Consider the following 14,319-nt stretch of genomic DNA (forward strand, 5'->3'; position numbering starts at 1 on the left):
ATTGTGAAGAGATGCACCAAAAGGGATGAAGGCTAGTTATTGGAGAATCAGGAGGGTTACTGGCCACTTGCTGATAAATCTAGTTCCTCCCTTTAAGTGGATGCGTACCAGAAATCTGGTGATGCCAGAGGGAAAACACACCAAGAATACTGCTAGGGGATTTTATTGGACTTTTGAAGATGCCGACACATGGGCTGAGCTTGACTGCCCTATGGCTATAACTGTAGGTTTCATCCTGGTTCTCTTTGCATGGTCTCTACAGAATGGCTTTCGAGGGCCTACGTTAATACTTTGTTAACCATTCCATGCAGGCACCTGGTGCGCAGATCCCGGACTCTGAGAAGGAGCGGTTCCAGAAGGATTTTGATCAATTTGAGAAGGAGCTGGAGAAGCAGAAAGAGGACTTTGCAAAGCAGCATCCACAGGGAAGGCCACCAGGTGGGTTCGAAGCTCAAATCAGACAGCCCACACGTTTCTATCTGCCCCCTATTCCTCAAACAGTACTCTCTGAATACATATGAGCAAATGGGTTCAACATTGAGTAGGGATTAGGCAAGGATTGCTAGTAAAATAGATTAGCGGGTTGAGCACTTGCTGCTGAAATCTGTGTTTTATCTGCGGGTCGCTTACCAAAATGGACTACTGGAAAAATACCACCGTTTTCAAGCCGGTGTAAACAAATAACTAAATAAGTAAAAACAAAACAAGGAAACTGTGTCAAAACAGTCAGTCCATATTGCTGTTAGCTTCTAAAAGATTACAATGAAAAAAATGTTCTTAGAAATATACAAAATATTTATTTTGAACCAAAATCTTTTTTCAAATATATTCTACAGTGTATGTAGAAAACGAAACTAATTCAAAAACATCCTCACATAAAACAATTATAACAACAAATGAAAAACACAAAAACACACACACAAAAAGAACTTGGTGACTAGAATCCAACAATCCATTAATTCACCACTCAATGTTGTTGCAAAACTTGCCTAGATCACATAGACAAGAAGTCTTGAATTAGTTTTGTTTCCTACGTACACTTTATAATATATGCAAATAATTTATTTTTCATTTTTTGGTTCAAAATAAAAAATATTGTGTATATTTGTAAGAAAAAAATGTTCTTCGGAATCTTTCAGAAGCTGAAGGCACTAGGGACTGACTATCTTGGCGCAGTTTCCTTGTTTTATTTTTAGTTCCATGATTTGCAGGTCACAGGTTCGAATCCCGGCAAGGCCAACTCTGCCTTTTCATCATTCCGAGGACGATAAATGAGTACCAAATTCGGTTGGGTGATAATTGTATGTAAAATGTTCTATGTACAGCACTTTGGCGAAAGCTCTATATAGAATCGACGAATCCAATCAAGGATTTATGCCGTCCCTGGCGACGTGCCATTTTGGGCACTCCCCAACCCCTTTCATGTAGTTGGAACAGATTTACTGGTTGTCACGTGTTGGTGGCATTCTCAGCAGCCTACTGGTCTCCTTGCTGTACATCTGGCCCTGGGCGTAGATTATTTTGTATTAAAAAGATCATAATTTTGCACAAGATAGTCAAGTTTTATACAAATGGATGGGAGGCGGGACAGACACAATATAGCGTAGTCATTCATTGACATATGCACTTCTAGGGGTTTTCTCCTGTCGGGCAGTGACCTCAAGTGACATCCGAGGACCAATTCTTTATTGTATGTCCTGTGCAGCCAAAAGAAAACTCCTCAGCTCCAGATAAGTGAACTTCAAGAACATTTTACTCCATGAAGTCAGGCTTCTGCTACAAACAGAAAAACAAGTATTAAGGGAAACAACCATCAAATAAAACCTGGAGGGACGGATAAGCAGGAATTTGATGGCTCTCTGTATTTTCAGAGCCTTGCAGTAAGCTACCACGCCACAAGGGGGCGATACTATGTTTGCTGCTTGATCAGAAGCAGAATTCTCACAGCAGCCGCATAGGTCAGATTACAAGAAAATACCCACATTTTACATTGAAAGTATATGTTTACTTGCTGAAAAATTCTCGTATTCACAAGAAGTTTTTTTTAAACTCGTTTTCAAAGTCTTTTACTTACAGTGCCTGCATGTTGCGGGTAAAAGCCCCAATTTTAAAGTTGTATCCAGCCTCCTGTTGAGTAGTGATGCCTAACCCCGTTTCTTCAAGGGGTCAGCGAGTCAATTTCAGTATAGTTACCGGTTACGCCTTTCTGTTACCCTACTAGTTGCATTCAGTCTAATCCAGCCCCAAAAGGTTCTAACACTCAGAACTCCTTGACCTTCAGAATTCAAAATACCCTTAGCATTATACCCACAACCTCAGCCAAGCATGGGGAAAGAAAGACATCCACCAGGTGGGAAATTGATGCCCACTCGATTTCATTGATTTCTTTGGAGACAATGCCCCAAGCTCACTTGTGGAAGTTCCCATAAATAAGATTGTGTATCCAAACCCTTCTAGGTGTCAATCATTCATTTCAAGGTTATGAATTGATTAGTATTTTCTTAGCTCAACGAACAATCTGCTAATTCTGCTGAATCGTGATGCAACGCGCTATATAGAGGGTCCGCAGATGCTTGCTACTACTTGGACAAGGTATCCCGTGGTTTCAACGATGGACATTACTACGAAGTACTTGATTTGATTTTGATAGATTATTTATAATGAGCTTAATACCCAGAGGTTTCTAAGCGCGGACCTGGGGATCGAACCTGTGGTGCTCCGTGTCATCTTGCTTCCAAGGAGAGCACGTTGCCCTTGAGCTATCGATCTGAGACAACTTTGAAATCTATATGTAGTTGTGGGTTGAGGGATAAAAAGGGTGTATGGAGGGCCTTGTGTAGGGGTAGTAGTGAAGGGGAAAGGAGGGTATGGGGGACCCCCCAAATTAAAAACAAAACAAAATCAAAGTAACATTTTGAAGAGAATTTTTAGCAAATTGAAATGGAACCCTTGGACAGAGGTTCTTGGAAAGGGGATTTCAGGAGAGTATTTACAGCCATCTCTCAGGCTAATACGTTCTGTATTAATCCCAGCAAATCTGAAAACACATCTCTGCCGCGCTCTATTCCAGCTTTGCTTTACTCCCAGCGAAATTGCTGTCACAGATGGCCTTAATAATTCACAAAGTCACGAAGATAGTTCAAGGGTTTTATCAGTCACATAATGAGATAGTCCGATCTGCAGTGGATTGCCTTGGGATTGTGCCCAGTAGTCACCGTGCTCTTCTCTCCTGTGTACCCCTGCCTCCCTAACCTAGGTGCCCCATAAACCCAGGTTAGATTGGCTAGCGACCAGTTACCCCTACTATCTAAGAATCTGACAAATGTGAGGGCTTAAAGGCCACAGCCGTATCTGTCTTGCTCCCTCCTGCACTTCTATGGGGTAATGTAACTTTGCAAAGGTCTTTCCCACGTCTAAATAGAAATGTTACAGGTTGATTGCACCAAAACAGATGCCCTGCTCCTTGCCGTCTCTTCCCTAGTCGCTCCCTCTCTCTCTCTCCTTTCCCTCCTATTCTCCCTCCTTCCTTTCTCCCAAGGTCTCCTCTCCCTTCCTACTCCTCTCCCTCTTCCCATTTATTCCTCTCTCTCCCTCTCTCGCTTTCTTCTTTTCTGCCCCTCGGTGTTCACACACACTCTCTCTTTCTCTCCTCCTCTAGCCTTTACCCTACCCCTCTATTTACCTTTCACTGCACCACTCTCCCCACCTATCACTATGCTCCTCTTCTCTCTACTACTCACACTCCTCCTCTCGTTCCTTGCTCACCCATCCAGGGATATGGTCTCCCTGCTGACCCATCCACCTCTCTCTCTCTCTCTCTCTCTCTCTCTCTCTCTCTCTCTCTCTCTCTCCTTTTATAACTCCCACTACACTCCACTCCACAAAACTGGTACCACTCTCGCACACACAAAATGCCTCACCTGCACTTTGCTCCAACTCTGCTCCACCTCTTCAGGACTCTGCCTGGTCTCTCTGTGCCCCTTTACACCCCCTAACCCCATTCCTGCAAACCACACTCTGCCCTTCATTCTCCCCTTAGATATACTGTGTGTCTCTGTGCCAGGGTCGGGAACTTCGCCCTGTCACGGGGGATGGGAAACACTCTCAACCTGGGGCAGGATGGATGCCTATTAGGGGGATTGCCAGTGCTAGTACTGCCCGAGCAGTGGGGTGAGGGAGGCCCTAGTCTCTTCTCCCCCCCCCCTTGTGTCCCATATTGCAAGTGGGAAAACCCACTTTTCATCATCCCAAGCCTGCCATGCAAGATGCCGGCATGTGTTCTCTTTCTTCTAGTGCAGAACTTCCATGCCCAGAAGTCCTTGCGGCAGAGGAGAGAGTATTCAGCCCACCGACCAGAGATGCAGCGGCGAGCACAGAGCCGGTGGAACATTTCTTGCTGGAGACCAGCAATCAACATACTCTCTCACAGCAAACTATGACTCTGATATTGGCTTTCACTGTACCAGAACACCATGACCAAATGCCAGCGGACCTGAATTCGGGGGGTGGTGCTTAGACTGCCCTTTATAGCTTCACATCTGTGAAACTCCGCCCATGGGGTAGAGCATGGCAGCGATTGGCCAAGGAAACCATGTGATCCAGGCAACCAGTAGAAGGGGGAGGAGGAGGAGGAGGATAGCAGGGGACAGACAGGACTGGAGAGCGTAGTTTGTTCGGGTATGGTGAAGGGGCGAGGAGGAGGACCAAGAGAGCAGGTGGTTGAAGGACGGTGGAGCGGAGTGTGGATGGGACTAGCAGAGAGACTTTTAAAGGTGAGGTATTGGTTGGTTTAGAGAAAGTGGTACTTGGGTGAGAGTGTGTGTTTGTTGGTGGTTTGTAAAGTGCGTGAGTGAGACTTAGTAGGAGAGTAGGTGAGTGAGATTGAGTGAGCAAGGTGACTCAGACATTGAAAGGAGGGTGAGTTTGGGAGAAGCGTGTGTGTAGTGTAATGAAGAGAGGGGAGAGTAGTAAAGAGCGGTGGGAGTGGAGAATAGTACAAAGTAGTAGGAGAGGAAAGCAGTACAAAGTGGTGGGAGAGGAAAGTGGAAGAGAGAAGAGTGGATGGTAAAAGTAAGGAGTAATGGTGAGCTACAATAACATTGGCGGGCGGAGAGAGAGAGAAAGCGAGAAGGGAGAATGAATAGAGAATGGGAGGAAGTAAATGGGAAGAGGGGAAGGAAGGAACATGAAGGTGAGGGATGCAATGGCATGCATGGAAACGTCATTTCACCCAAATGCCATGGTGGTGGAAGTGACATCACACAACCCTTGACCTCCCTGATGACACATGAAGTGATGTAATTTGACCCCACCCCAAGTGACATCACAGGAAGTGGTGCAATGTCACTTGACCACGCCCCAAATTGACATCACAGGAAGTGATGGCAAACAACTTTTCACTCTTGACATCACACGAAGTGGCATCACATAGAATTGTTCTTCAGTACACTAAGAAAAATATGGTTATGATGTCACTGTAATAAGATATACATTTCACACAAGAATGGATCACCATATGTAGCGTTATCAGTGTTTCAAGGCCCATGTTACCACAGGAAGTGTATGAACGCAAATCCCCTCTTTATCTGGATCCGCCCTGTTATTTCAACATGACTACGGAGCAAAATCACATTCTGGTGGGACAGGGGTGGATAGGTGGGTATCCGGGGAGAGCCACCGAGCTACAGTGCTGTATTTCGGATTGGACCTAGCTACTATTGTTTATGTACTAAATATAATGTATTTCTTTATGAAAGCTGCTCTCGAATCATTGTTTCTTGATCTGTGTCTTCATTGACTGTTCTAAAACAATGGACTGTTATTCAGTATATCGGTGTGCAGGGGAGGCGAGTGTCTTATAGACAAAGACACCTTTTCTCTTTGTATTTTTCTGTTTTTGTGCCAGGGCTTTTTCCACCTCCTCTGCACCCAGGGACCTATATATTAACCTTTGATTTATTTCCTTAGAATTACCCAGTAATTTAAGAGGTGTGCAGTGTGGTAATTCGTTATTCTGGGTATAGCGATTGGGAAAAACAGGATAGAAGGGGAGAGGGAGAATTTTCACCACAGAACATGTGTTTTTATGGTCGATGGCATCCACAGTCTTCAATGATTTTTGAATTTACTTTTAGCATTTATTTCTGATTTGACAAGTTACCTTCAGGGCTACCTCTCAGTAGATATTTTTTGTTGGGATATGAGGAGGGATACACAGCTTGTATGTGTTGTTTGGTTATTCGCCCACCCTTTGACTGCCAATAGCCATTCTAATCCCTGTGACCATTCTCACTATTTCTTACCCCTCTCTGCCCAAAATACCTTCTCCTGGGAACTCTATGAGATCCCTTTTAATCAAGCCTTACCATCAAATATTGCACTCAGGTTCCTGCCAGTGTTCTTTCAACTGGTCTCATTTGCCATTCAAGAAAGCTCTCCAGTTTGGCCAATAACCTATTCCAGAAGATTGACAGCCCTCCATTGAGACACCACACGTGTAGAATGTTAGGCTGGTAATACTCCACTTTTCCAGAACTCCAGGCCGGCATGCCTTCGCATTTTGGGTAACAGTAATGCTATAAAGTATACCAGCACATAAGACATTTATAGAGAAGTCATTTAAATCTTCTGTTGAACAGTACTTTCTTGGTGTTTTTCTAAGCACTCTGACTCTGTGTGGGGGAGATTTCAGGTCAGTCTCCTACTTTATCCATACTACAACCATTGTTGCGTAATCCTGACTTGTTCAGAGTCAGAATGCAGATGTGCCCCTATACCTCCATTGTTCCAGGGCCACTTCAATCGCGTGGACCTCTCGTTGCTGTTGGAAACCCGGGACAATGCGTCCTAAACTTCACCATGACTGCAAAGCTGAGGAAGTTTGCTCAGATGCTACGCTATGCAGCCTTGCACTCATAATATGGGATCAACCTACCCACTATGTGCAACTGTCATGAGAGGACAAAGGCAGTCAATATGGCAAGGGAAATGTGCACAAGATCACACATTGAATAGCTTTGAGTCAAATAACATGCACTCAGGAACCAAGACAATGTACATTAAAACCCAGGTTGTGCAAGTAGAGCGTGATAAGAATGCAAATATATGAAAAGGGATGTGGGGCAAGTGCTAAGAAGCTCCTTGTGATTGCAAAGAAATTTGGAAAGCTCCTTAGCCACAATTGCTGTTACAGGTACTGTCAGCGCTAAGCCCACATACAGGGCAAGCAACAACAGGCTCTGTGAGCTAACACTTTTGATGGTCTTGTATAAGGTAACTTAAAGACAATACTCACGAGGACGAGAAAAAGCAAGTGAAATGTCAGCAAGCCCACACACCCTGTTGATTAAACAGGGGCCCGGAAAGGCTATAACAGCAAAGGGAGGATAACTTAATACATCAGACTCCTGACAAGGGACCAGTAGGAATAGTGATTACAGAATAGTGAGGAAAATATAGTCATTGGGCCTCATTACGACCCTGGCGGAAGACCATGGTGCTATTAGCACCATGGTCCATGCCGGTAAGTTACCGACTCCACCATGGAGAAAGGGGGAATTACCACCCCATTACAAGGTTGGCAGGGCGGTAATTCCCCCCTCCTCCATGGCCCTTCCCCATTCCCATTTTTGCCCCATAAGGCTCAATGGGAATGGGGAAGGCGCTAAGTACGGTGCCGCAAATTGCAGCACCGTAATTGGCACCAAGGTCCCTTTGCGGGTCCCTACTTTAACGGCTGGTCTACACCAGCCGTTAAGGTCGGGTCCCGCAAAGGGACCTCGTAATTAGGCGCTAATAGGTTAACGGCGCCGCAGCCTTTTACGGCGCCGTTAACCCATTAGCGCCAGGGTCGTAATGAGGCCCATTGACACAGGAGCTGGCTACAACAGCACACCACACATAACAATCAATAGGGAACAAAAGGGAGAAGTGCAAGGGCAAACCTGGAACAGACTCCAAGAGAAAGTAAAGGAACAGGAGGAGGGGAAACAAAATTACAAGGGCAAACCGCCACCCTCTGCACACAGTGAAGGAAAGGCAAACTGGACAACATACTAAATCTATAAATGAGGAGTGACTAAAGGATCAAGATTTTGCTGATGAATAGGGCAAAGTCAAAGCAATAAAGAACACAGACAAACTGGGCTGCACAGAAATAGGTAATCTCTGGGAAGTGATTACTGTAAAACAGAGGAAGACAGAAAGGGAATCTAGGAAGCAGGAATTACTAATAAGCACACACCATTCGAAATCCTGGGAAAAGGGACCAAGAAATTAGAAATTAGAAACTAGGAACTAGACACTAACCTAAGAACCACGAGCAAGGGAACAGTCATAAACAGGAAACCCGCATCAACGACCAGCACTGGACTGAAGCAAACGGAGGCTTTTAAAGCTGGCTAATAAGCAGACACCTCAGGTGTGCTGCTTGCTGCACCTGCCAGCCACAGGTGCTGCGTATTCTCTACCCAACCCTGTCCTGAAAGGGTGGAGATGAAGCAGTGAACCAGGCATTCTGGGAAGCATAGTCCTTTGATTAAAGCAGCATACTGGCTGCCAAAAACCTGGAATGGATCCAGAAGGGAAGTAAATAAGGATTTAGCGCTCCCAATTCACCACAGCGCTGTCGCCTGAGGCCCGGCAGGAAAATACAGTAGGGAATAAACCCCAAATCAGGCCCCCAAGTGGTGGGAACGGGAGCAAAGGAGCAAATCGTGATAGCAACTGACCTTCCTTCACAACTCCTCTGGCACAGTGCAAGATTCCTATTGCGAGCAATTCTCCTATAAACTCTCAATTATATGCTGGGGCATTAACAGAAAAAACAAACTGTACCAGCCCACACTGTGCTAATAGTGTACACCAGACTCATTGACACGCAGCCAGCACCATTCCTTGCCCCCGGTATTCAATCAAATGCTTAATCATGATTGTGACTAATCTGATGGACCTCCGATCACCAAGAAATCCACTCAACCACATCTGTTTATCTTTATTCAGTCTACATATGATGTCAGCCTGGGTGTGACCAATACATATTCTAATTAGAATCTTCTCCCTCGATCACCTGGATAAATTATACCCTCAACCTTCTGTAAAACATCCTGCAAAAGCATAGCTCTGAACTAAGTGCTCACCTTCCTGTTCCATAAATAGAATGGTTGACATCATTTTGGATCGTGGCTGGGGAATGCCTATCGTGCCGCAGCACCTGTTTGGGTGTGTTTGACCACATTCTTTTTGATCGCAGCAAACTGACGCAATTTATCTGCTCGGAGCCCAATTTAAATGTACATTCATCTTTTTTGGTCCCCTGCCTCCAATTTTAAGGAAGCGGGGGACAGACCTACACCCCCAAAATGGCAAAATATCAAACATGGGGAGCGGGGGACACCCCCATAACCCCTGCTCTGCAGGGTTGGTATTTTTAAATATGCAAACAAATTGCCCCTAAGGCCAAATCACCCTTGCAAAATTCGATCAAATAGGTCATTAGGTCAATTGTTTTAGGTCAAATAGGCTAATACGGTAATGCCTACAAGGGTGTCGTTCAATAAACCCTGTCCAGACTGTCCTCTTCATGAGACTTTTGGCTGCTATGAAAGTGTGTGCAGTTTTTCAGAGTTTGGTGATATGTTGTTTGGCTCACTGGATTTAGCTGACCGCATCAGCATTTTGCGATTTGTTCCGGCGACCGTTTCTAGGCGGCATTTCTCAATGCTTTGCATTTGTTATATTAATGTATGTATTACACTCGTCAACCTGAAATTTGCAGTAAATGATATGCTACGTCTTGCTGTTTTGCAAGGCCCTGTCGCCTGCACCCGGCAGGGGACGCAAGAAAACAGTCAAAAGAGCTCAGGCGAGAGCAGAGAAAACACTGCTTGTTAACTAGATATTGGTATGGGCTTATTGAGGAATGGGAATCAACTTAGTGAAAGAACTGGTCATTGTGGGTGTTTTTTCTTTTTTACTCTGGCAGGCTGGGGATAAAAGAGTAAACCCCCAATAGTCCACTTGCTTTCCGGTAGCCGCTGAGGTGCAATCAAGTCCATATATGTAATCTGCCAGCAGCCCATTATCAGTGTGACTAGCCAGTCCGTTCGGTGTGATGCCTGTCGTTGCTGCTCTGCTTGAGCCATCCCTCTTCCCTAGAGGAGTGGATGCTCTCGCACAACGCCCAGGATGCCAGCCCCACACCCTGACCCTCAGACTCCCTGCCTCTCACTTACACCATTTGATCTTTTGATGTTTCACAGGCCGGAGGCCCGGAGCGCTCATGCTGATGAGCAGATGCTCGCCTTCGCTGACCGACCGTCAGTCTTCTTCACACTCGGACTGCTAGAACAAAATGGAGAAAGTTAGTCCGTCTGTGCAGCCTGCGTGCCTCATTTTGGATTTAGGCATGCACGCAATTAGCAGCTTTTGGAGGATGGGTTGTGATGGCCAAGGGTGGCAACAGATTTGCCAGGGGTCACAGATGCGACCCCTAGCAACTCCTAAATGATGTCCATAATGGCATGAGAAGGCTGTCAGCTTTAGGCCTCTACGCTGGCCGAACAGACTTTATATAGCAGGGGTTACCATCTTGGGGATTAGAGAAATTAGGTGGACAGCTTTTAAACTGATAATAGAAACCCTTTAAGCTTTTTGTGAGAGTTGCTGTGTTCTTGAGAGCATCTGTGACAGTCTTCTGCTATTTACCTTCCCTGCCTCCTTCCATCCCTCACCTGACTCCAATGGCCAATCTTTTGCCTGTTTTTCCCCCCATGGGCTTGGTCACACAAGTGCAAAGATTTAAAAACCCTTCAAAGCCTTCCCCCTTTTCCAGCACAGCATTGTTTGAGGTCTCAGATAGTCTCTCTGCTTGTTGTTGGTCTGGAATTTTATTTTGTATTTTCATCTCTGCTGGTGACTTTGGTGTCACATTTGCTTTGGGGAACATTTCAGTGTCTCTTGTTTCCCTGCAGTCTCCTCTCCCAGTTCATATTCCGTTGCCCCACCATTCGCCTGGGATCCATTTGGGGTTGCCAGGTTGGGCGCTTGGTGTCTTATTTCTGTTCGGCAATTCAATTCCCAGTCCATGCTCTGTCTGTTCTTGATTTGCTTCTCCTGGCTCAAGTCCAGGTTTTCTTGCTTGCTCCTGGCTGCCCCCTGGGAGTTGTAATGAAACAGAAAAGAGGGAACAGTGGCCAGAAACAGTACTGAGACACATCTCGTGACAGAGGGCGGTACCATTGGTAGCATGCATGTCACGTATGGGGACTGGAAGCCTCTGAACCCCCTCTCCCCACTTCTGGGAAAGGTTCCTGAACCCCTCTCCCACCCCCTCCCTGAGAGAGCCATGACCCCGACCGTGTCACATTGCGCAAAGGAAAGATTGGGGCCGCCATTCTCTCAAATGCCGATCTGACTCCCATCTTGTCCTTGTACCAAGTCAAGAGCACATTCTGTGTTATGCATCGACGGCGGACTTGGTCGGTTTGGCACCGTTGGCGTCACATCTCGTCAACATATCGCTTTAAACCCAAGTTGACGTATAGTTCTTCCAAAATGGCGCATCGAACTGAGAGTAACAGTCTAGTCCTGCAGAATGGCGGACAAGAGGCTCCTCCCTCTTTCCTGGAGACAGTATATCTGAAGCAGAAGCCAGGAGGAGGGTGCGTTGCTACTGCTTACTGTAGCTACGTTACGTGAGTAATCGAATAGTTCCGAACTTTCCTCCTGCTTCCCTACCTTCCGCAACTCCTCTGCTTCTTACCTTTCAACTCCTTTATATTTCCAGGTTTTCTTTTCCTCCGCGCCCACCGAGCGCAGAGAGTACTCCCGCGGCCCCGAGCTTATCGCAGGAACCCTTTCAAGCAGCGTTCCCCGTTGTTAAGGAAGATTCTTGTCAAGTAGGTCGCGTACCTCGTCAGATACTTGACTCCCATCAGGCTACATTTTGCTGTTAGTAATTCTCGACCCTTTCAGGTTGTGTTCCTTTCTGCTAACGAGGATTCGTGGTATCAGACTACATTTCCCATAACCACTTCTCCACAAGTCACGAACCTTGTCCTCGTCAACTTAGGTAAACTAAACTCCTCAATAGGTATTCTGAGTAAGACTTCCTACTCCCTTCTTTCAAACCTCTCTTTTTCCTTACTCTTACCCAAAGGAGTCAAGCGTGTTTCAAACAGCAGGACTTCCCATCCGTCTATTCTCCCGTTCTAACAGAAATACAGTCCGGAAAGGTATCCTCATTTCCTATATCCTTTGACATACCTTTCCGTCAAAAACATCTTAGTAATTCTCTCCTTATATTATAGTTACCTCCACGTGAAGTAGAATACACCTGCTAGACATTGGGGATCAAACTACGCTCTCTAGCTACGCACCCCAATTTCTATTGACCAGCGCTCTCAAGCAGCCCAGGGTTTTTTTTCCCTTTCGAGGGTTTCCCTGCTGTGGTCTCCAAGAGCTTTAATTACAAGCGCGAGGAGAGTGCGGCAGGTGAACTTTCATCACTTCCTGCAGCTCCGAAGCCAAGGTAGGCTGTACTTTGATTGTGTTACCCATCGGCCAACATCAAGAGTGAGAAATAGATCATTTGATTGGTATCCTATAAGTTATTAACAGATAGCAACGCCTGAATATCACCTAGTGTTGGCGGTTGGGGAACGCAACCGAGTGTAGCCCTACTATGGAGCAACAAGTGCAACAGTTGGTTTCTGCCATGCAAGTACTATCGGCGGAAATGCAACAACTTAAACAAGAAAATCTCAGTTTACGTCAGACTATAGGACAGTCAGGACAGAGTTCAGGGGTTCCCCCGGGTCCCTTGCCTTGTGGCAGATTTGATGGAAACCCTCATATGGTGAGAGAATTCTTAGAATCCTGCACAGTCAAATTTACTTTCAAAGCAGCATTTTTTCCTACCGACAGGGATAAGGTAGGTCACATGATCGCCCAGATGACGGGAGCCGCTTTGGCATGGGCCACTCCTCTTGTGACCAACAACAATCCCATTCTCGACTCTTATCCCGCCTTTTGTAATAGTGTTAAAAGTATGTTCGGGAGACAAGAAGTTGCCATTGTATCCCAAGAGAAGCTATTGGATTTAAAACAGGGATATCAAGATATCCTAACATACATAACCAAATTTAAACAAATGGCTGCAGACACCTCTTGGGCAGACGATGCTGAGATCACCATATTTAGGCGAGGTCTTTCTGAGGAACTTAAAGACGAGGTATCCAGAGTAGCGAGACCACACAACATGGCCGAATTCATTTGCTTAGTAATGCAACTGGATTTTCGTCTACAAGAACGGAATAAGGAAAGAAGGAAGGGACGTACTTTTAGACAGCTGACAGAAGGTGGTACTTCCTCAAACAAAGGCACTTCATCTGAAGAACCTATGCAGTTGGGGACTACCAGAGGCCCCCTTTCGGCAGAAGAACGAGTTAGGCGAAAGACACAGGGACTTTGTATGTACTGTGGTTCCAACACCCATACTGTGAAAGAATGTACTGTAGCTCCACAAAGGAAGCCGGGAAACGCCAAAGCCCGACCGTAAAGGGAACGACGGGGCAGGGCTTTCTTTCAGTTACCGGTTCCCTACTTAAGAATGAGTCTCATCCTCCCAACTTCATCAATAATTCCATGGTGGTTCTTGAAGTATCCTTGTCTTGGAAGAACATTAGATTAGAGAGAGTATCCGCATTGATAGACAGTGGCGCTGCAGGTAACTTTATAGATGACTATTGGTCTAGAAATCATGGGATACCCAGAGAAACCAAACACGTGGAAATCCCAGTTGAAAGTGTAGATGGTAGTCCATTAAAATCTGGCCCTATTAAGGAACAGACTTGTTCCCTTGGTCTTCACATATCTGCCCACCAGGAGATAGTGGTCCTTGATATAATTCGCACTGCACATTATCCGATCATACTCGGATTACCTTGGTTGAGGAGACACAACCCATACATCAACTGGTCAGCGGGTACTCTTTTTTTGGGTTCAGAACATTGTGTTCATCACTGTCAAGAAACGAAAAGATCTCCAGATGACAGCATTTCCAGCAAGATACTTAATCAGGTTTCTTCAATACCCCCAGAATACCAGATGTACCAGTCAGTATTTTCTCAGTCAGAATATTCATCTCTCCCACCACATCGAAGGGACGACTGTGCTATCGAATTGCTTCCCGACTGTCCCTTGCCCTTCGGTCGCATGTATATCCTATCAGCCAAAGAGAAGGAAGCCTTAAAAGAGTACCTTCATACCCATCTACAAAACGGTTTGATCATGGAATCAACCTCCCCAGCGGCCGCGTCT

General features: G+C 45.7%; 1 protein-coding gene across 1 annotated transcript in view; it reads left to right on the plus strand.

Annotated features, from left to right (window-relative positions):
• LMAN1L (lectin, mannose binding 1 like) overlaps positions 1–14,319 on the plus strand; it is a 463,181-nt gene that overhangs the window by 276,614 nt on the left and 172,248 nt on the right. The window contains exon 8 of the mRNA XM_069625277.1: positions 312–438. Coding sequence (XP_069481378.1) covers positions 312–438 — 127 coding nt within the window. The remainder of the gene's footprint in view (positions 1–311; positions 439–14,319) is intronic.

This window comes from Ambystoma mexicanum, chromosome 11 (assembly GCF_040938575.1).
Source record: "Ambystoma mexicanum isolate Mex_15411 chromosome 11, UKY_AmexF1_1, whole genome shotgun sequence".
NCBI lineage: Eukaryota > Metazoa > Chordata > Amphibia > Caudata > Ambystomatidae > Ambystoma > Ambystoma mexicanum.